This window comes from Chelon labrosus (genome assembly GCF_963514085.1).
Source record: "Chelon labrosus genome assembly, chromosome: 3".
In the NCBI taxonomy this organism is placed as follows: domain Eukaryota; kingdom Metazoa; phylum Chordata; class Actinopteri; order Mugiliformes; family Mugilidae; genus Chelon; species Chelon labrosus.
This window is the reverse complement of record NC_140339.1, coordinates 24845027-24869048: the sequence shown is the minus strand read 5'-3', so window position 1 is coordinate 24869048 and position 24022 is coordinate 24845027. Positions and strand designations below refer to the sequence as shown.

The window sequence follows — 24022 nt, the reverse complement described above, 5'->3', positions numbered from 1 at the left end:
AATCCTAATGCGAGGAGTCGTCTTCCTGTGCACCACAGGTATGAGTGAATTATTAATCGGCCAGCTCATTTTAATGCTTTTTAAAGTGCTTTATTTTGATGTGCTAAAACATACTTTTAGCCATATTCAGTCAGGCATGCATATCATTATTTCTTCCATCAAAGAAGAGTGTCGCCCTTTCAAAGAGCACAAACAACTCAGCCTCATTTAAAATAGAAGTTCGAATATCAAAGACATTTTACAAAGGCTGGGCTTCAAACACTGTGATGAAGTTTTTTTTTCCCGCTGCACTTTATAAAAACTTAGGTATGCAAAAGGTCTGAATTGTTTTCCAGCTTTTAACCTGACTAGTGTAAATCAAAACATCCCGCAGTAACACAAGAAGTTAGACAAGTGAAAAGCATCTATCGAGGGCTCTTACTGCTTAGTGTCATCATTATCAGAAGTCTCTTCTATTGAATAAGACGCGTCTTAACTGCCAGTGTTGTTTTTCTAATACAGGCATATAAAGTAAATTATGTGTAACATAAAAAGTGAAAAATGAAACTGTATTGCATTTACACCGTTTCAGGAATCTAAATAAAAATCAGATATATAAATATACCTATGTACATCCCGTGCTGCAGTATAATATGTGGCACAAAATGTGTGTTCTTTTTAAACTCGTTTGTCATCCTATACTATACAAAAAATATCTACACTGCTTGTGTAGATCTAGTACATAAGTGACAGCAGCATCAACAACTGAACCATCATCACCAGAAATCAGTTTTTGATCGGTTTCTGATTTCACTACTGTGACCTTTCACTGTAACAGTCCTTCTCTTAAAATGAGATAGGGCTTTCCAGACAGCCCTTAACAATACCAAAATTATGATAAGTTTATGGTTTGACAATAAACCATCTCACTGTGTGATGTTCTCATGATCAAAACTGCACCATCAAACAAAGAAAACTACTAACTGCACATGCATTCATCCACAACATATTTCAATCTGATATATACAACACAAATAATTTGAAAATAAATAATATCAGAACCTGAAATGTTTCCTAAAATGCTAAAATGAATGCAGCTAGCCCTTGATGAGAGACTGTTTAGGGCTAAAACCCCTCCCCTTTACACTAAGCCCAACCCCCTTGTTTAGAAGTCACCAGACACACCTATCAATAAAGAGGACCCACAGATAAAACCATCCTGTTCTGATAACGTTCACCGCAGGTGAGTGTTGTCTGCGTTCCTCTGTGTGTTCAGCAAAGTTGAGAAGGGGGTTGTGCTACCACATGTGCGCATGTACACATGGCACAGTTGGAATTACACACAGGCCCTGCTCTTCACATCACCCATTGATCAAAGACAAAACAAGGGTCACATGTCACCTGAGCATATTCCCTAAATTGACAGTTTATTCTAACTGTGTCTGATGAGATTTAATGCATGGAAACATGCAGCAGGAAACAGCAGCATTTTAAAAATAGATTAAGGAGTTTGGAGAGAGTTTGTTAAATGCTTAACAAGGCTGTCTGTGGCTTGTTAAAATATGTTTAATTTAGTTAGACAAAAGGCCTGTTGTTCAGCACCTTTCAGCTGCATGGCCATGTGATTCCCGTGAATAGTATTCCCCAAATATGCTTTAAATATTGGCCTTACCTGTCCCTTTGGTGAGCTCCTTCTCCCCCCCACTTTCTCTGTCTTTGGTTTGGTCCTCCTGGTCTGTGGTGGTCTCACTAGCAGCCTCCACATCCTCGCTCAGCTCTCCTGAAGGGGGAGGGAGAACGGGATATGTAAATCACCACGCCATCAGAATTGGTGGAAGCACTTAAAGGGACGGCAGCGTTTTTTTCTATAGGAGCTTGCAACAATTACATTTGCTGACACACAGCTGCAAGGCTAGCAGACAAAGAGGGCAGAATCTGCTTTCTGCTTTTCTGTCCTGTGCTGTCCGATCATCACTGTGAAATTTATTCTGACTTTGAATTATAAAATCAGAGTTGGATTATAAGGCTGAGGAAAAGCAAATTGTCACTCTTCTAATCCATCTTCTCATTGTTGCCGTTGTTATTATTATTATTATTATTCAGTATTGTCAAAACTAGGACACAAATATGGTTTCCTCCGTTTCAATCTGGATATAAAAGTGCAGAAAAATCCACACATGTGGCCTCAAGTGGGCAGATGGAAAAATAATTGTGAGCAGTATCCTTCAAAAGAAAGACCTGATATAAGACAAGCCCCTATTTTCTTTCTCTCTCTCTTTTTCTCTCTCTCTCTCTCTCTCTCTCTCTCTCTCTCACACACACACACACACACACACACTTTAGTGTCCCCTGCTGCAATGTGCTAGGTTACTTACCAATACAAACCTCATTTCACTTCTGCTATCCTACTATGGCAAAAAAAAAAAAAAAAAAGTCATAAATATTTAAAACTTTCAGAGCCACAATTCATTTTATTTTTATGCCAAGTCAAAGGCAGAAATCCCCTGTAACCACCTTAAAAGCCTCGGCTCGATATATCAGGCCATTTAGGAGCGTCGAAGTCCAAACAATGGATATCCAATAACGCCATTTGTAAGTAACACACAGAGGAAAAGATAGCAAAAACAGATAATAAAAAGGGCATCAATCTTGTTTATTTCCCTCCAGTGCCCCCTGAACATCCCCTCTGCCTGTTAAGTTTGTTTAAAAGTAGAGGGACTTGCATGCAACAGCATCGATTTGACAACAGTAAACTAGGCCGCAGTCAATAGGTCCTATCAGTTATTACACAAGTCAGCTAATTCTCAGCAAATGTACTTAAATGCTCTTTTGAAAATGCTTTCATGCTTAGGTCTCTACTCTATGAGCTATTGATATATTGACAAAGCTACAACAGCTACGGAATATCCTGTTCAAGTATTCAGCCCTGCAGTCATCACACATCCAATCTTAGCTCGCCACATGACTACACACAGCCAAAACCACTTTTATGATGTTACATTACGCCCAACACTTGCCGTTTATCCCGTCAGTTGTGAAATACTGCACACACTGTATATCCTCTCTGGCACATGTCATTATCACAGATGCACTTTGAACAATCCTACATCTACGAACCACATGATGGCTATTCTCACAGTACCTCTGAGGATGACAGTTATTAAACAGAAATAAAGTATTCACGAGCATCTCAATTTTTCTGCTGAATTGGTAAACAGAAGTGCTTTATGCAAATAAAAATAATGTTTCTAAATGAAAAATACATTAAAGGGAAACTATTGTTTTGTTATTTGACATTTCATCCTGTGCTGTGTATGTGTCTTTTCTCAGTGGCTTAAAAGAAAAAGTCTGGATGTTTAAACATATTTTGCCATCATCTCTCCAATTATTTTCTTTGCTTGAAGTTGACTGAATGTACGTTATGGCTATAATTCCATGGAAAACAACTTTCTATTACTATCAGGACCAGAGCAGTATCCTCCATTTCCTGCTGACTGATGTTGGAGGAAACAGCTGTCTGAGCAGAGTGATAGGTGTATGGATTTTGTTGTTACACATTACTGTTAAAAGCTAATCCTGTGATCCAATGATCCTGTTTTTAAATAAAGGTGTTCAAAAAGGATGACTAGCGCTGAGTAAAAAAAAAAAAAAAAAAAAAACATATTTAAGAGTTCTTTAGATCCCACACATGAATACATTTTATTCTTTTATTTTTAACCGTGTTTCTATTATGTTTCCAAGGCAACCTATGAATTCAATCCAGTGCAGCCCATCCCGTGCTGGTGAGGCGGATCTTAAACATTCCCAGAAAACCAGAGATCTTGCTGCAGAGTCCCGAAATCCCATCTAACTCCTGCCTGCGCAAATCTCCACAACTGTGCAAGAATTAGAATACTGTACAGCTGCATAGGTGCTCAGATTACAAAATAATCCCCAGGTAAATTTTTTCACCTTTAAAAACGGGCCAAGGTGTCATTTCTTAGCTATGTGACACTTGTAGTGGGACTAATTCCCCTCCTACACATTAATACACACTTTGTGCTTAAACATTACTGTGACAGGCAGGCAACATGTTAATGCTATTCAGCTTCCCTGTACCCACCCCCAACTTCCTGCGCTACATGCACACGTGCACTGATAGTTTTTTCCCCTCATTGTGTTTCCATAGTTCTTTCTTTAGATGTTTAATCAACATATATGACACTTTGAGCACACGCAAAACACAGCTCCATCCATAATTTATGCAGAAATGCAGACATTTAATTCCAGGAGCACCGTTACAGCTTTAAGTGGCAAATGGCTTTAGCTATTTCTCGTCTCATCTACAGCAGCATTACAGAATGATTAAAGCTAGGCCAACTATAATTAATGAAAGGTCACGAGTGGCCTAAGAGTAGGATGCAAATGGAAGAGACACTAAAACTGAAGCCATAGATTAACTCTGAAAATAGATTAGGAGAAACACTCAAAGCTATGGCAGCAGGCCATTTCTAACCCAAATCTGAGACATGTAAAGGACAATAGCCTGAAGGCTGTCTTCTAATTAATTGTCTTCATTAACAATCCTAATACAATGATATGAAACAGTTCCATTAATCTAATCATGCAAGCTGAGTAAGCCCATTCCCGACACAGAGATTACACTCATCTGTTCTGAGCACATAAATATCAGCTTTGCTCTGCCAGTCACTCAGTGGGGACAGTTCATGGGCTCTCTGTTCCAGCATCTCACACACAGATGCACACGCGCACTCATACACCCATGCACACCATCTAGGCTCTCAGCGGTCTTTCCCCGCTTGTGCTTTGCCAGGGAGTGCAGAGGCTTAATCAGACCCATAGGTGTCACTCTATACAAGCTGGGAGAGAGCAACTTGCTCACACACATTAATGAGGTGCGGGGGGGAAGGGGCCGAGCAGCAACAGACAGAAACACACGGAGAAGGGGAAAGGGAAGAAATATGTGGAGATGACAAAAGCAGATGCTATGCAAGAGCCGTCCGGTGAAGATGAGACACTGAAAATGGTGAGATTACCTTCAGATGAGAGAGAGCAGCCTTCCTTTCCCCTGAAGAGCAGTGATTACACTAATGCTAATCAGACTGACAAGCACAAACGGCCTAATAAATAATTGATGGTAACCACTGCACTTTCCAGTATTCCTTCCCAGACTGTAGAGAAGAGCAAGTAGCAAGTAATAATAGTCACTGTAGATATCTTTCACTAGGTCAGGCTCCTCCTCCATCCTCGGCCTCAGCACAATATACTGCTGTGATGATGATAACTGTCTTTCTTAAAGTACAGAATTCCGGTCCTACCTGAGAATGGCTCCAGTGTTCCTCTTACAGCAGTGACAGCCTGCTCTTTTTTTGTTGCATATACAGTATCTCAGTCAACAACGCTGTCTTATCTATCTCTCTTGGCTTTCGTAAGTCATGGAGAACCAGCGCGGGGGCTGAGCTGAGCTTCTCCCTCTCCCCGGCTCTCGAGTACTGGGAGCGAGGGTTGAGCTCTGCCTCTCTCTGGGCTCTTGTGTGGAGCTGTGAGTCTAGGCTCTCATTACTCTCATTATGATTATTGAGGCCGTTGTTATCATTTTAACCAGGTGTCACAGGACCGCGCTGTAAATCAGAGAGGTGTGCTTCCCCTGCTTTATCCAGGGCCGGACAGCTTCCTTTTCTTTAGCGCTGCACTGTCGGATAAAAAGCAATCTTATTTCACACTTCACAGACTCTATCTTTCTCCCCTACTTCTTCTTTTAAAAATCCCCCTCTAGCTCCCCCGTCATCCCTTGCACCCCTTCCTCATATCAAAGTTGGCCTGACTCTGGACTAGAGGGCGCAAAATGAAAGTGACAGGAGGGTACCATGGGACAATGAGACACAGGACCCATGCTGAGGGCTTTCATGCATTGTCAGCTCCTCATATCAGCACCTCTGCGCCCCGTACGCAAGACCCCCTTTAAAAGAACAACACACAGGAAAACACTCCCACCCTTTGTAACCCCCCTCTCGACACACACAGAAGGTCTCTCCTTAGGTCCTCACAGGCTACACCTCATAAAAACCACAAGTGAGCAAAACATGCCCACAACCCTGCCAGAGACAAGGAGGGCTTTTGCTAATGAACAACCAATAAACCACAACATGGCATTATCAGTAACTATACTACAATAAATGAAGCTGGGATAAAACATAAAAAAATCTTTTTAAATGACAAAACAATGAAATCCATATATATACAGATTATACTAAGAAATGTACTCATTACAATTAATTGTTTTCATTTAAATATCAATACTATTTAAACGAAAGTAAGAGTCGATGTAAGAGAATAGAAAGATGTCAGCAAACGCTCCAAACACAAAGATGTGCCACATACACACAAAATGAAAGCAAAACTGTCTCTGCACTCTTGTTTTCACACTCATGCTCTCACTCACTCTCTCCCACACACTTTCACATTTTGAAAGGAAAGAAGAGCAAGCTACCTCAGCGCTGCTGGTCGGAGTTACGTGTTAGATTCCTGACCTGTCTATGGGGGGACTCGCTGGCCTCTCCCTGCTGGCCCTGCTGTGACCTCAGGATCTAAATGTGAATGAATACTTTGTGTCTCCAAGGGGCTGAGGGTAGGATGGCGGGGGGGGGTTGGCAGAAGAGGAGGAGGAGGCGCAGGAGATGGAGGAGGGGTGCAAGGGGTAGGAGAGCTAATAACTAAAAAAAACTTTAAGCAGCAAGTTAATCACAAACAGAAGTGATAGCTCATACCGCCTTAGAACAATATCGCAGGAACCCCTCCTCCAACGCCCCACGGCTCTCCTGGTGGTGCCCGTTCATCAAACCAGCCCATAGGTCCGCCACACAACACTTAATTTGATCCCACTTGCATTTCAAAGACACTGGCCATTTTAAAGGATGCTCGGTTTATTCAGGTCAGAGTGTTTTCAACAGTATTTTTTGACAGGAAAAAAGGATGTACGAAAAAAAATATGGAGAATTTCACAGTTTTTTCGTTCTAACAAATTAGGAACTGTTATTGAGGCCCGTGTAACGTATTAAATATTTTCCCTAATGTGTTATCTCCTGGGAAATCATACTAATTAGAAATACTTCTCAATGATAATGGCATGTTTAGATACATTACAAATAAAGGGGATAAAGTGAGTGCTGCTCTAGTTCTTTTCTCTTTGTGTTTTACTTGAGTGATGAAGGAGAGGAGGATCTAGGTTAATGTGGCTACACAGGGACTGAGCATTCAGGGACTGCTCACTCTTCTGCCCCATCTAACACACACACACACACACACCGCACTGAGTTCCTTGAATGCCCAAGATGATGGTTGCTAACTAACACGTATTATGTCCACAATGGAAGATGCAGGCTGTACTTTTCCCTGCTAGAACACTGGGCTAAAAGCTCGGATAGGGGGCAAAAGCATCACTGGGCCGTGCTCTTCCATCTCCTCCGCCTGAGGGACATTGTCCTGCACAAAGAGTCACTCTGCCTCTCTGTTACTGCCACCCCCTGCCATGCATTTATGGTTATCGTCCTCCACTGCTGCCTGCCCTTAAATCAACCTCCTTTTATTAATGCATCTTTTTCTTTTTCCTCCAGCTCACACTACAATGCCTTCACCTATTTGCCGCTATTCAAAGGGACCAAACAGAACTGGCGTGGGTGGACAGAGTGTGGGGGGTGGCTGAAGGGGTGACCGGAGAAAAAAAAAAAAAGAAAAAAGCATCACTGCTGTCATGAAGGGCAATCACATCAACTCTGAAATATTCACCAGTGGCTTGGAAAATGCGATGGTACAGTTATGACAGGCGAACAGGCGACTCCCCCCACTCTAGCCCACAGTCCCCCGCCCCTCTCTCCATCAAGGCGGAAGCATGGCGGACACTCTGAATATGTATAACCCGGAAAATGTATTGATTTTTCATTTGGCAAAAAGGGACACAAAAAATCACATAACCTGAAACTGTCACAGCTCTTTTGTTCATAGCTCATCTCTCCTGATGTTTGGCTTTTGCCACAAACTCTCTTTAATTACCAGGTACAGTGAGCTTCAGAGCCCTTCTCCACAGAGACATAGCCACATACAGCCTGCTGGGCTTAACAAGACAGCCCACATCTATTATATATGACATACACCCAGCAGCTTTTGTTTCATATCTGACTAATAAGCGCACTGAAGAGGACTATACCCACAGTTTGTTTTGTTATTATACACAAGGTACAGTGCAAAAGAAGCCTTCTTGAAGAAAACCTTGAAAATTAAAAAAGTATGGCGTGCCACATTTAAAATAGTTCTTTCATATTAAAATCTCATTCTTGATAGTCCGGGCATTTATTTGATGTGCTTTTCTGAAGCACTTCTGGTTAACATGAGACTCTGTTATCGACCCAAGTTTTCCCAGGTAACAGGCAGGTGCTTGTATGTTTGTCTGAGTGCGCACACGTGTGCATGTGTGTGCCCATTAACAGGTACTTATCTGTTTATCTCTCCTTTTAGGCACTGCAGACCAGTACAGTGGACTGTCTGAAAAAGATCTCTGTCTGTCGATTTATTGAATGCACCATTTGCATATCTTTGTAGTGCTTCCATCTGCCTGTGGACTGTTCTGTGGAGGTATTAGCTCAGAAAATCAATGTTGCCATGGCTGGATGTATGTAGCCCCTACCTCGGCGCGTGTTAGGAGTCCAGCTCGTAGCTCCCACATGGGTCCTATTTACATGAGTCCTGCCGGCAGAGGCTTTCCTGCCAGTTCTTCAATCTTTATAAAGTTAAAGTACACAAACACATTTCTCAGAATTCCCCTCCAGAGCGGGCTGGTTTGCCATCCTCCTCTATGGTCATTCTATCTCCCTGTCTCCATCCACAGCCCTGGGCTCGACCGTGTGTTTGTTTATGAAAGCGTACGCAGAGATAAAACAGAATCGGACAAGGTTATGAATATCAATTTTGCTAATCAATTTTATTTAAAATATACAATATAGGGTATCATTGATGCGTGTTTGCTCTCAAAGGTTTAACAGCCCGCTAAGTTCAGATGTTTCAGGATAGTTGAGAGGAGAGATGGAGGATGGTGTGCTGGTGTTTTATCTTATTTATTTAATACACTTATTTTTATTTATTACATCATACAGCTGTGCAGATACACACTCAGACAGTGTGTGTGAGGGGACCTCACTATGGATATATATTTCTAGTAGAGACTGCAATGGATACGCTGGGCAACTTTTGTTCTAACAACCATCCGGCAGGTTGCTCATAGCTAATTGCTAAAGAAATCCAATGATTACACAACACAGCCACTTTAAAACATCCATGAGAGTGCTACCACTTATTGAAAAAAAAGCTCTCTCTACCTCCATCCATTCAGTTTCTAATACAAATCAAACATAGGGAGCTTTCTTTCACCATTTGTCTTTCTTTCTGTTCCTCTTTGCATAGCCCATCCATTACTTTCACATGAAATATGAAAAGGCAATATCCTCTCTGTGTTTGTACTGAAGCGTAATGCGATTGTGTTGTCATTTATAGGAAATAATCACAAACCTCTCTTTCATTTTCCAGTTCAAATAACCATGAAAAATTAGCCTTCAATGTCAGGGAGGACAACAAAGGGATGCACACAGACTATTGCTTCACCACCGCGCTTGACATTTCTCCTTAATAGGAAAACAGGGTGGTTGTTTCTATCTTTCTTTTTCAATCTTTTTCTTTTTCTAACCTCTTTTTTTTTTTTTTTTTTTTTACCTAATTAAAAAGTTCTGCACCCAGATCTTCGTAAATCTTTCCTGCGTCTTTATTCAGCACGCAGGGTCTGCGTGTTATAAAGAGTTGGAGGGTTAGAAAACTCTGGTCCCATGCACACTGCACCCTGCTCATTAGCACCCCTGTGCCTGTCTGTTAATGGCTACTGTTGAAGGGAGATGTCGCCAGACAACCACTACGGGGCCTAGGTCGCCGTGACTACCGTCCAGCAGCCTGATAGATAAATAATTCAAGAGCTATCAGACTCCCTGGCAGCAGAGCAGTCCCAAAAACACACACTCAGGACACAGCTTGTAAAGGCCTTCCTAACTGATCAGCATTTAGCCGTTACAAATGATGTACAACTAGATGTCTGTACAAGACCCCATACAATTAGGCTTAGCTGTAGTCTGAGGATCCTTTTAATTTAGAGAAATCTTTATTTTCAGTGTGTGCAGCAAAGTAATGGTAATTGCTTTCTGTATTACTGCCATTAAATGCTTAATAGGCAGGTTGTTTTCCACTGTAATTATGTACAAAATAATCAACCAAATTTGTAGTGCAATTATGGGAGATGCATTTAAACAAGTTGATAGAGAAGTCAAACAAAAGTGGGTATCAATAGTGCAAGATGTATTGTAAACATATAAATGTGAGCAAAAGTATTATTATGGATGGCCTTCATTGCTTCGTTACTATGGGATTATTACTCAGTCCAATCTTAAAGTACTACTAATATTTTTTTTTTTAATATATTTCCCAAAAAGGCCGACACTAAATTCCTGTGAAAAGCTACAAACCCTCAAATGTCACAGAGACTACTAGCATAGGTCTGCATCTTTTACCGGATAATGAGGTGTTTGTCTTTAAAGATCCAATGATGTTCCCGTAAAGGGAGGTTAAATGAAGACTACAACAAAACTAAATAACAAAATCACAACTAGATGTCTCTTCAAATGAAGTGTTATGACTCTTATGTTGTTTCCCACACAACACGTTATCCTTATTTGCATACGTTTAAAACTGGATTTCATCTGGCGGTGCAGCTCGTGATGCATATAATGAAATTTCCTTTCAAAAGAAGCTAATGAAAAAGACTCATCTCATGCAATTAGCTGCTTCTTTATTCACTACTTGTAATGTATTAATTTATTATCACCTAATTCTGGCAGCATTATTTATTTATTTGATTATGAGCACACCTTGCAGCCTTAATTACAAAATAGACTTCGGGCCAGATGATGGGTAGCACGGCACCAACCATCATTCAAACTAGTTATCCCTCTAATCTCAGTGGTACGTCCAGTCTGCATTAATCGGAGCCTAATCAGTATGCCAAATTGCTTTATGCTTTCAATTTTATCTAAGATTCAAACGTGCGGTGCAGAATGACACTTGACAGAGCAGGCCTACACAGTTCATCCTGGATGAGAGCTTCTTTTTTTACTGTAAAGCTTATTTCAAATGACTGCCTCTATGGCTCGTTCAGATGAGTGCACCCTCTTGGAGTGGGTCAGATTCTCTTTCTTCTTAACCACAGTTTGACTACTGTTGACTATTAGAACATAGAAGCAGCACACAAATCTATAGATTAAATGGGAGTACTTGTTCAATGCGCATGTAAGCAAACTTGGGTTTTGTCTGATAGTTCATGAACACGTCATACGCTGAGAAAGTGGGCTGAAAGCTCCTGGAGGGGTGGAACTGTGCTGCCCGCTGTGCTGCTCCCCAGAGAAGGAGACTTGGAGTGATTACAGTCAAACACTGCTACTCGGTTATCTTTGGCTCAGCCACAGGAGAGGGAGAAGACGAGACAGGAAAGGGGGGAAAAAAAATGGAACTGATGATGTGGCTAAAACATGGGCCAGATGTTCTAAAATGACTAGTAGTGTCTGATACTGTTCTTGTAACATCTACCCCATGCTAAAAAAAAGAAAAGCCACAACACCCCAGTAGGAATCACTTAAGTCAAAAGATCTTAAGCATGTGAAGCACGATTGTGTGATGTCCAGAGGCTACAAGACACAGCATTACCAAAAGGTACATTCTTTCCAAACACTGTCAGCTCTGTGGGGGAAGAGATATTACTAAAGAGACATTTCAAAAGTCCTTGGATCCCAAAGAGGAGGCCAATTAAACGGCTTTGCAGCATCCATTTCGTGACAAGTGAACAGGTATGAATGAGGAGAGGGAGAACTGGATGGCAGTGGGGATTAAGAGGCGGAAGCCGAGCAGACTGGCATGAAGGTGTGGTACCTGGTCAGCCTGCCAGCCGACTCCACTCTTCTGTACATCTGTACAATATTTGGATGATATAACAATTTATTTTATTTTTACAGGTAACTGTTAAGTGCAACATTTGTAAAACATTGGGGCTTCCGTCCCTCCTCCTCATGTATTTAATGCAGACTGTGCATCTAGTTATGGAAATGAGCAGGTCTAGTTAGTGGAGTCCCTTGTCTCTCTCTAAGGCACGGTTGGTCAGGGATTAACAACCTCTCCCCTATGGAGACCTAGCCTGCTGCTAAATTGGTACTATGCTATACCACATCTTGCATTCTATTGTATGCATGTGAGGTTGTTAGTGTTGCTGTTGTTTGTATAATGGGGGCCGTTATTGTCCTCGCTGCAGAAGACTCTTCTCACTCATTAGCCAGAGGTTGGAGAGTTAGGGGTGAGAGCCCAATAAGGTAGAAAAATTAATTATTCATCTCAGTGGTCGGTGTTTGGGTGCAGCTATGGGGCCTAAAGCAGGGACTCTAACTAGCAGAGGTCTGCCTCTGGAGGACTGCTGGAGTAAACAATTGAAAAAATGTTATGCCGTGGGTGTCAGTTACCCAGAGAAAGCAAACACTAATCACCAAACTAATCATTAAAACAAGCTGCCTACAATAATATAGCTCTCTGTGGATTTGTGGTTCCTCCTCTCTGTACTGATCCAGCATCCTAAAGCTCCATCATGTCCTCTGTCTAGATCCTGCTCCTGGCTCATGAATGGGCCCAGATACAGCCCCCTCCTCTTCATTCAGCCACGGCTTCTGTTAGCTCCAGCCACGACCAGTGGCCTCCCGAGAAGGCTGTGATAAGAATTCATTTCTTCCTATTATGTGCTCTTGTCCACTGCCTCAGTTCATCAGTTCAGTGCAACCAAGTCAATGAAAGGGCCTGTAATGAAGCAATCAGATGCAGCCTGGTTCTCTGGGCCCCGGCCCTCCACTCTTGGCTCCCAGACCCTAGCTCCCAGTGCAGGGTGTGGGTTGGGGCGGGGGAGAATGGACATAAACTACACAGAGGCATTAATTCAAGACCTTGTCTTTCATAGACTGGAGGATAAGCTGCTCTAACATGTGCTTCACACCAGGTCTGCTGTCTCCTGTGGGTTTAGAGAGTCATCCAGTTTTAGAGAGCTCCATTAGTTTAACTAGGCCTCAGTACTGACTCTAAACCAGCCAGCCTGGATTCTGTTGGATTCTACACTATGCTATCAGTAAAGGACATCTTTCCTTAACTTTCTCGCTGTGCATCGAAGCCTTTTTGCTCCACAGCCTCCTCTGTCATCCCTTCTCTCCTGCCTCCACCTCTTAACATCTCTTCAACATGTGGAAACAATTATGGGACGTTTGGCAGAGGAATACATGTGTTGAATCTTAATCTGTGCCTTAAAGTAGAAGATTCTGGGCCTCCTTTGTCTTTCAGTGCTGTGAAAGTTTCATTTCAAATTAAAGGGGACCTTTTTGATCTACCCAATATTGTTTTCTCTAACCTTAAGGGGCTGAAAATGGATAGTGTTATCTTTGATCAGCCTCCCTTCCCTATCCTCCGTTGGACACACACATATACAGCACAAACTGTACATATTCTGTGGCATGTTTTATGGAGTAGTTATTGTTCACTGATGGGGTATAGAAATAATAAAGAGGTTACAAACTTTGTTAGCAACAATGAAGTCAGCAACACATTTACAGCAGAGTCAAACTCTGCCTTTTCAAACACAAGGGGTTGCCAAAATCCCTTACTTCCCCTTCATGTGTACTTCCTCTTCCACTTTCCCCCGTTCACCTGCTGCCCGATTTGGCAGAAAGACCCTGCAGCTGGATTCTACCTGACAAGAGCTCCTTAACAAGCAGCAGTCATTAACCTCAGGAGCAGGCAGCTGCCATGTGATGTAGTGCACTCGGCCTGCTGCAGAAGGGCCCTATTGATCCCAGACATACTTGGTGCCTTCCTGGATGTTTATAATCAATATGCAAATGGCCCGCGGCATTGATTCAATATTAATTTTCAATTAGGGAATTCTCAGGGGGTCCTGAGGGGTCAATACAGAACCATTCAGAGGAAAGGCTTGAGCAAGTTGCAGGCATTGACGTTCCTCTACCCAAGACAACTTACTTACTGTTTATTTAGCCTGCCCTGCTGTAAGTCCCGATTAAGGCTTCGGATAATAGGCAGAGAGACAGATGGGCCTTTCTACACTTCTACAACACTCATTACATAAACTGGATTTTGGTCTAAAGGGCTTGTCCCAACTAATAAGTCATCATCTCACACTTAGTTTGGTTTCTTATTTTGTTGAGTCTGTTCAGGCAGAATGCCTAGACTATTTAAATAAACTTTTGCATTATCTTATTGGCCTTTATGTGGTCATAACAGCCCACCCAGCTCTATATATGAATGTACTGTAGGTGTTTAACATGTCTCTGTACAGGCACAGTACAGTCCTCACGTTTTGGTTTTACTTACATTCACAACAAATCAAACATTAAAGTGATTTTGTACTTGTTCCTCACAAGACTAAGCAAACACATTTTTCAGACACTTCCATAATTAATTGAAGCCGGCTACATGCCGCCATGTAATACTTTGTGAGTGAAAAGCATTTACTGTAAATGGGGAAGAGAAGACATAGAGGGTGGGACTGTCCATTCAGCGTGACTGTCATTTACTTAACACTTCATTGTTTCCAAAGTCAGACTTACAATAAGGCACCCATTGTCACACTATACTTTCTCTTTTGTTCCTTAACAATAACTATGCAGAAAAATGCAAAAAAAAAAAAAAACTGTTTTATTTACAGCATATGAATATGAGATGAAGTCAAATGCTGAACAATGAATGAGGTAATGTGTTCCAGGTAAGACAATTCTTACTTAAAAACATAAAAACTATTGATTCAGAAGTCTCCTATTATTCATGTACAGACAGTGTGTCTTTCAGAGAAAGCTGTGGTTTGTTACTTGACTCTCCGGCTTGCTCTTTGTTATAACTGTCAAGACAATCAGGCTTTTGTGGCTATTTACACGCACTATAGACATATTCTTTACCACATTAACTACAATGCACGTAATGCACATAATTAGAGGTCTAATAATTACATGGCTCTACAGTTATTGGCCAACCAATGTTTGGTTATAATACCATCGTTTATAATTTTTGTTGCCAGAATAATGTGGTGAGTTTGAAACTCGACTCAGAACCTCTGGGTCCGCAGTAGAGAGCAGATGAAGGACCTGGATATTTAGGAGACAGAGAGAAAGAAGAAGGATCCTAAAAAGAACAATAAGTTCCAGCTCTGAGGAGCTTAAATCCCCATAGACAGAAACAAGATGAAATGGACGAGGAGACAATGTGAACCTCACTACTTCGGCTCATTCTACAACTTTAAGGTTGAAGAAACAATAACGTAATTTAAATACAATATTAAATATGACCCTTTTCAAAATGTATTTTCAATTTGTTTGATAGCCTCTAGAATAACTATACAGTTATTTCTTTATTTGTTTATGGGCTGTGAATACTGAGCTTTACAGCCATGTTAACTCACAAAGCAGTAAAGAGGCTGCATGAGAAAATTGCTAAGAGTAAAACAGAGATAACCTGGTTGGACTATTTGCTGCGCTTTCCTGTAGATGCACTGCCCGAGGTAATTGGTTTAGGGATAACATTAATTACCACATTGCTCATTAATGGATGAAGCCTTTATTGGTCCCATTGATCAGCGGGACCTGTTAGCCATCATCCTAAGCAATGGTGGATGTAACAAGCTTACATATTGGCATATCAATTAATGCAATCAATTCCTGTCTAGTAGTTGCCATTCCGCTTGTCTACCCCGCCCGTTTCCTATCGCTCCTTCTTCTTCCTCTATCATGAATCTGGAAGGCCGGGACAAAAGGCCCATGTCAAACAAAAGTTTATTAAGTGATTTCCAAACGGTTCCTTCAGTTGAGATCATTGCACAGTAGGCTTACTGAGCAGATGTTTGGGCCGGGCAAACTATTGCTCTAATTGGCCACTAGAGTGAGTAGTTAAAGAGGACTTGAAATTACAACTGAGAGGTGAAACATTCAAAGTACGTACATGAACGATGGTTTAATTGATCGGACATACAAGCCGTAACTAAAATGAAATTGATACGTTCATAAGTGTAAATGCAAATTTTATAAACAAAAATACAGTATATAATAAGATAAAAAATACATATAAACAATACAAATATTGAGCGCTTCTCAGGAGGTTTGGCTGTCTTGCAGTCCTTCAATTAAAGACAAACTTGAAAGCGATGGAAAAATGTGATCAACCCTTCACTTCATCCTGCTCCGGAGAAAAAGACTACTCCGTTTCTTTTTTCTTTTAAGATTTAAGATCAATGCACCTTTTAAGGAGTCATTGATTACAACTTGGAATCCTCTGTGTCATGTGTGCTCCAAAGGGGTGACTGACTTCAAATACAAGGCGGCTGTGCCCTGGTATAACACGGTGAAATGGGTAGAACATCGGGAATGAATGAGGGAGTAGGGTGTGATAACTGAGAGCACACCATGACAAAGTGGAGGGATTTACCGTTGGGCCCGCAGCACTTCATTTGCTTAATAACAGATCATTCTATAAGAAAGTGGCTGCTCGGAGGGGGATATCACCCAACGAGGATGTCTCACTTGCAGAAATCCTATTTGAAGACAACACCTTTTGGAGCGCTCATCCTCCTCCACGCCTAAGACGATCAACGCGCATGACAGGCCCCATTAATATGACGCCCCGTGTAACCTTGCTCTTTCTCCGTCTCTTGCAACAGGAACAAAACTGATAGCCAGGAAGGAGGGGCATTGTGTTCTGACTGAGCATGTAACGGGAGGGCTGGTGTTCATTTTAAAAAGATGTCTTGCATATCCTCGTCTGAGCCACCTCTTCGAAGTTGAGAGAAGTGCATGGTGTTTTGTACATCAGTCCAAATACATGGGTTTTGCACAGGGTTCTCAGTTATATTTCACATGGTCTTCACTACATCTGTGGCTCCCTGACCAATGTGCATCACACATTACACACAACAATAACCAGACATAGCTCGACGTACAAAGACGAATGACTCCTTATGGAAAATACTGCAGAAAACCAACTAAAAAGGCTGTGTGTGTGAGTGGGGAGAACATAGATGTAAGTAAGTTTAAGACACAGAATTAATGGTTCAGTCATTAAAGCCTCAATTCCTCAACTCAACATCATTGTGATAATCTAGGTGAAGTAGTCTTAGCCTTCTCCACTGTAACAAGCACATGTTCTATTGTAGCCATCATTGTTTCTTAAATACACTACGCACAATGGGCCTCTGGTGATTGCCAATACAATTCTGTGAAGTTCCGCAAGAGTGAAAGGAGAAAACGTGCGTTTCGGACAGTGTTATGTGCCGAGCGGGAGACCACATGTGCAGACAGCGAGTCGGACAGCCCTCGCTCGCTCGATGCGGGACCTCCTGAAGGCCCCCGTCCCCTGAGCAGCACACAAGTGGGCTGAGCAATTAACAATTTCATGCTGATTGCCTGAAGCATGTTTTGCTATGCCATAAAGATAATAGCATGAAGGGTGCAGCGGCAGCAGCCCCCACTCCCTCTCCTCCGGTGTTCCTCTATTGCTTCCATCTCTCAATTCTCTCCTGTGCAATTCACATGTTGGAATGGCGCTCTGCCTGCTTGCTTTATTAAAGACACTCTCCCTGCTTAGAGGGCGCATTTAAGAAAAAAAAATATATAAAGATGACTCCCTGAAGAGTAAACAGGGATGATTATTAAAGGGAAAGAGAAAACTAGAGGCTTGGTCTCCCACTGGCTTCTTGATTTGAAAGTCTAATTTGGCAACTGCACACAACAGGCGTGCAGGTAGACAAAACAAACAGGTTCCATTCCCCCAGACAAACAGAGCATGCTCAGAGTGGTAGCTGGTGACAGCCCCCATCTTCTTCATTCTCTTCCCCACCATGGCATGACAGCAATACACTCTGACCATGGAGCTCACCGCTGTGCAACAGGAAAATCTGTGCACCACTCAACCTGCAATTCGTGTGCAGAGCAGAGCACATAAAAGAGTGCAAAACGCTGCAAGAACATGGCAGAGAACATGAGACAGTACATTAGTAGTTATGTGAGCCTCATACCGCGATCTTGTCTGTGAAGGGAAGGGCAATAGCTAATTTTTGTTGAAATTAAAAAAAAATAAAAAAATGATATGCTCTCGGAAAAATTATTTCGTAGTCTCTTCAATAAGATTTGGTGTTGTTTTTTATTGTCAACCTATAATAAAGTGCACTGTGCATGAAGAATTTACATAGAGCAAACAAAACCCCAGCCACCATTGCCAATTGTGGACAACACTGATCATAGTACACATGCCTGGTGAGCTCAAATTATCAGTACCAGCACCAAGAAGCCACAATGTGTTTTATTTTTTAGCCTTAATACCACTACCACCACCACGTTCCTGTCAATAATCTCACATTTTATTAGTGCAGCACTTTCACCATCACACAGGCAGTATTAAAATGTTTTGGACTACATGAACAGCATAGATATTCATGTACCAAGAGAAGTTACTTTTAAAGACATGTTGTTTTAGGAGTCTATTACACATGTAGCAGCTTTTTATTGGCCACCATTACTCAACTGTATTCACTACTATAGTGGCAAATGCCCCCTCAACACAATGTGTAATGTGCCTTTCTGTGCATACCCGTGAAAAGTCAAAAAACTAAATGTGATTTTATCAAAATACACTACTATATGACTGACTGCATTACATCTCAGTATTCTCCATCTCAGTATTCAGAAGGCCATTATTAACAATCCACCCCGAGGGTCACATTTTACTATGTGAAAACAAACCTTAAAGACATAAGGAGGAGCTGTGGACAAAGGGTTGCGGCACCAGCCCCCTCTGCCCCCCTGGCCCGCCCTCTCTGACCCCCCCTCACCTCCCAGGCTTCTGGTTGCCTTTCCACCCCCCGGCTGAGTGTGAAAGTCCAGCTGGCGTGCTGACAGCCTCGACACCTCAACTGAACATAGCTGCATTATACTCCCCATATTGTTTATGATATGGAGCATGGCATTAATTTACATTCTGAAGGAGCAAACACACACACACACGCTCACACACACTTATCACACGATAAGGAGAAACATGTTTTTGTGTTAATTTATACGATATAATGTCACTCCCCCCCCCAACACCCCAGACACACAACAACACACACGCACTCACTTATAAATTGCAGTCACATCCCCCTGCTAGAAGGGGATGATAATTGCGGACGGCCAATAAATTACTGCTGCCTCCACATCAATTATAAGCATCACGTCTGGCAATGAGGAAAATGAGATCTTGTGACAAATTTCATGAGGCTTGGCTGCCCAGCAGCCTTTCTTAACATGCTACAGATAGCAATCCCTTATCTAGCCTCTGTAATGGGGAGCTACGGATAGAGAGATGGAGCTGCAGCCATTTAATTAAAAAGCTGGGGGTAGGGGGTGGAGAGGTGTAATTCATTGAAAAGGCACAGGAAGGAGACAAAGCCTTTGTCTGCAATACATATTTTTCACAATACTGTCACTCATCAAAGGCCAAGTTTGTATCTCCTCTGACAACAATTCTGGAGATTTGTCCCGTCTTTGTATTCACCTCTCCAGTATTTTCTTCTCTGTTTCATTCCCTCTTCTTTCCCAGTTTTTTTTTATATTTCCCAGGAGTCCACTGTTTTCTCCACTGGGACAGCTACAGCGTTTTTTTACGAATGACTGCGGTGGACAGACAGTGGCACTGAATGAAATGGCCCCAGCACCTAATTGTATTCCCACCTGGGGAAGGCAGGCAAGGGCGGAGGCTTCAAGAGCACAGCAATGAGGATTTATGGCAGACGGGGAGACGGCAAAATAAAACACCAAAAGGGATGGCTCTTAAATCTCATTCCCAGCGCAATATTCATTGTAGTTGCAATCGGGTGTGCTGATAGAGCATTGAAAAAACGACCGCTGTGTTCAAATTATGGCTGTACTCTCTACTAATATTTAACATCATTAGAAAATCATTAGAAAACCATCATAAAACCTGGGATTATGACCAGAGCATTAAACACAATGATTATTCAGTGTGCTCCTTCTCCGCTTTGCCTTGGAAATGAGATTTTCACTGCTGCGGTTATGTAGGGGAAAAGTACGAATATTTTTCATAATTACTGTAACATTTGAAAAACATTGGCTTGTATGAATTACTATACCATTATGAAGTTGTGTTTGTCTGCCCAAAAGCAAAGTTTCCAATGAGGCTTTGCATGGGATATCATTAATGCATTTTCATGGGGGCATCAGTGGGAATAATGACAATATTTTACTAAACCTTAACCATACAAAGCTTTGCCAGTTATATGGGAAGCAGAGGCATGCCAATTGAAAGGATGCATGAAAAGAAAATGATTTTTTTTGTTTGTTTTTTACATTTTTGGCTGCATCGTCATCACCATGATCAGATTGCAGTTCCAAAAGTGGTGGAAAATGAGAGGGATAGCAGATGCTACGGTGCAGTTTCAAAGCATTGAATGAAGTTCAGTAATGGATATAAGCTTTTTAGGGAAAACATCTAGCAAATCTGGTTTTAAGACTGCAAATAAGAGAGTACGTATATCTTCAACTGTACGCTGATGTACTGCTCTACTTGAAGAAAGGGAGGGCCGATAGTGTCAGAGTTGAGTCTTTACTTTTTGGGATTTCTCGGCAGCCCCATTATCAAGCGCAGCCATCAGCACAAAGATAAAAGATCCTAATGGAGCTGGCCCTAGTGGAGATGAAAGGTGCAGAGATGGCACACTGTTATGAATCTCTAATGCAGCCCATGTTTCTAAGGTAATGACTGACTCTCAGGCCTCTTTCACAGGCTTCTCTGCTTAGGGCCCATGCGATAAAGGTCTCCTATTCCTTGTCACTAAGCAGTAAGGTAGAAACCCCACGGCTCTTGCTCTCACTGGCAGTGGAAAGTATTCTGAGAAGGTACAGAGAGAAAACAAACACACACACACAAAAAAGAAAACGGATGTGTCCACACGTATTTAGTCAATGGATTGACATAATCAGTTCAAAACAGTAGCAAGGTTGATAATAATATTTCTTGTCATCACTGAATTTGACTTATGGTCTTAAATAAATAGCGCCCACTATGATAGCAATGAGAAGTGGCAGGCAGCATAAATTTGGTGAAGCTACTGTATGGTGAAAATAAACATTACACTTTCCTTGAATTACACAGAACACAGTGACTCCTTCTAATACGTTCAGATGCTGATGTATGCTTGCTTTACTGCATGTGAAGCCTATGAACAACATATTCTTTCTGGGTCAGGATGAGCAGAGGGCTAATGTAAGAGCAATTCCTTGTCAAGCTTTTCAGAGTAATTGAACTGACACTTATGAGAACCAATGTTCTTTTAAATGCATTACTTGGCAGATATTCTGGCTTTTGTCCCTTAAACTATGCCAGCAAAAATCATGCCCTTTGAACAACAGGGAGAGGTGAAAATACAGAGTGAGAGAAGTCTTTTCTCTAGTCCCTTTCACAGAACCTAATGGATTGTGAGCACTTAATGCATTAATCAATCAATATCTCTCACTGTACATCAACAACGCGACCAAGTTATGAATGACCTTTGCAACAAAAAAGGACACTTAAATGCACACAAGATTGCTCCTAGGTTAGTAACTAGCGCTCGGTTTTTAACACGCATGATTACACCTTCACAAGGCAGGAGGGCGTTAACAGTGCGCTAAATATACTGAGGTTAGTTGTTATACAATTTGCACATGAATTTGCTAGACATCGTGAAAACCCAAGTTCCTTTATTGGAAAGGCTCATTTATTCACTCGCTGCTGATGATTACAGCATACCCTTCAAGACTTTAGAAAGATTTCCTCCAAGTTTAAATCCACTTTTCTATATCACACCAAGGCCACAAATGTGTTTTTACATACCGCTTTATAATCCACTGTAAGTCACACACTTGGTCACCAAGCAACATGAGAATGGCTTTGGCTTGCTCTGAGAACACATCATGAAAGGTAAGTGCTCCCCTTTGTATTGTGGCTCAAACTCTAATTTAAAGATGGACCCAGTCTTTGGATAGAAGATTATGAAATAAGAAACATTTTAAGTGTTGGCTTATGTTGAAACTGTTGCCCATTCAAAGCCATTTTCAATATTACACTGCGTTTAAGGTTAATTGAATAATCAGAATGTTAGATGTGCAGCAAATTTCTATTGGCTTGAAAGTGACACATGACAAGAAAAAATACTTAAAGTATGGCTCTATTGTGTGATAAAAAAAAAAAAAAAAAGAAAGTACTTTTATGGCTATGAACTCATTCATTGCACATTTTTAGGACCCTGTGGCAGGACTGCCTGTGTAGTAACTGGGCAGCTGATTTTAATCATTTTCTCATTACTTCTCAATTTGATTATTTAAGACTGATGACAAAAAACAAATAAACAAATCAGGAAATAGTGCACTTTTCCTTTTAATTATGTGGATAAGAAAGCCAGTTGCTGGCAGGTTGAGGTGGAGGAAGAGAGCAAGGCTGAGGTGGTCACGTTAGGTTGTATGTTTGCAGGTCCTTTCTTGAGTTCTGGTGGGGCACAGAAGTGAAGCGTGGAGACAGAGTGGAACGGACAGGAGCTGACTGCAGAGAGTCAGAGAAAAGAGGAGCCCAGAACAAGAGCACAAACTAATGCTATTGTGGTCAATGCACAATGGTCCTGAAAAGTGACTGCAGAGGTGCCCTTAAACAAAGGAGGCATTGCCATTCGCTCTCCCCCACCCAATTAGATTCTTTTGCCGAGTTTACCATGACAAAAAACAGCCCATTTTTCCTAATTCTGGCTGCCATACTGGCCCCCGTGCCACCTTAAATCGAGTAAGCCTCCGAATGCCTGTCTGCTAGACTGACAACGACTTGTGACATGGATTCAAACACATCCACTGTGTTCTCCATTCTACAGCTCACACACAAATATGTGCATCTGAGCTTTCCCAAGTCCTTGAAATATTCAACATATACATGAGAGACCCGTTTCCACGGAAAGCCCACACACCAAGCACTGTGAAGGTTAATAATTTTTAAGGTTTATGCAGATTTTAGAAGAAAATACCTGGATTTTTCCTTTTTCTTTTCTCTTCTTTTTTTTTTTATTACAAAAGAACAGATCTTCAACCAGATTTTATGTCCCTGTGCAATCAAAAGTTGAAGTGTTTCCTGCAGCAAAAAGACACAGTTCTCTACAGATTACAGTAAATGTGGTCCTCTTGAGACAATCACAGCTCAGCTTATGCTTAAAAGTGAAGAGAAAAATGGGGTAAAAACCCAAATGAGCTGATGATCATGTGGTCCTCAAAGCAATTTAAAAACAGTTACAGTACAGTGTTTGTACTGCTAATGTTATTCTATTCTGTTTCACACCGGTACTATTGACTGAATTATTCTTTTTGTTTGTTTGTTTCACTCAATATAAACCCTGTTAAATTATCATGGAAATAAAGACCAAAAACTACTGAGCCCGTAGCACGGCTTACTTGTGCTAAATAATTATCTTTTGTGACAAAGTGCTAAACCACGCTAGGCTAAATAAGATGTATGAGGTCATTTTTATAATGACAAAAATGAACAGATGCCACACTATTATTGATCTGTACGTTTGTAAATCCATAACGTGTCCACACCATCATTGCCTAAAACTGATGGATAGTCAAGGTTCAGCACAGTGTAATTAGCAAACAGAATTATGTTACATAAAATGAATATGGAACTAATATTTTTCACTTCTTTCCTCACATTTATGGGTAATGATTTTAATTGCTACTTATGATGAATGATTCATCAACCGCCACTAATTATCCAGGAAAATAACACCAACAATGACGCTCCTGTTCTTTTGCAATGGCTGTTGCTCTATCTAGTAATTTACAATTACACACATATAATTCTT

At 41.4% G+C, this 24022-nt stretch overlaps 1 protein-coding gene across 1 annotated transcript in view; it reads right to left on the bottom strand.

Annotated features, from left to right (window-relative positions):
* Positions 1 to 24022, bottom strand: part of zfhx3b (zinc finger homeobox 3b) — an 86737-nt gene that overhangs the window by 24605 nt on the left and 38110 nt on the right. The window contains exon 5 of the mRNA XM_084541376.1: positions 1652 to 1759. Coding sequence (XP_084397502.1) covers positions 1652 to 1759 — 108 coding nt within the window. The remainder of the gene's footprint in view (positions 1 to 1651; positions 1760 to 24022) is intronic.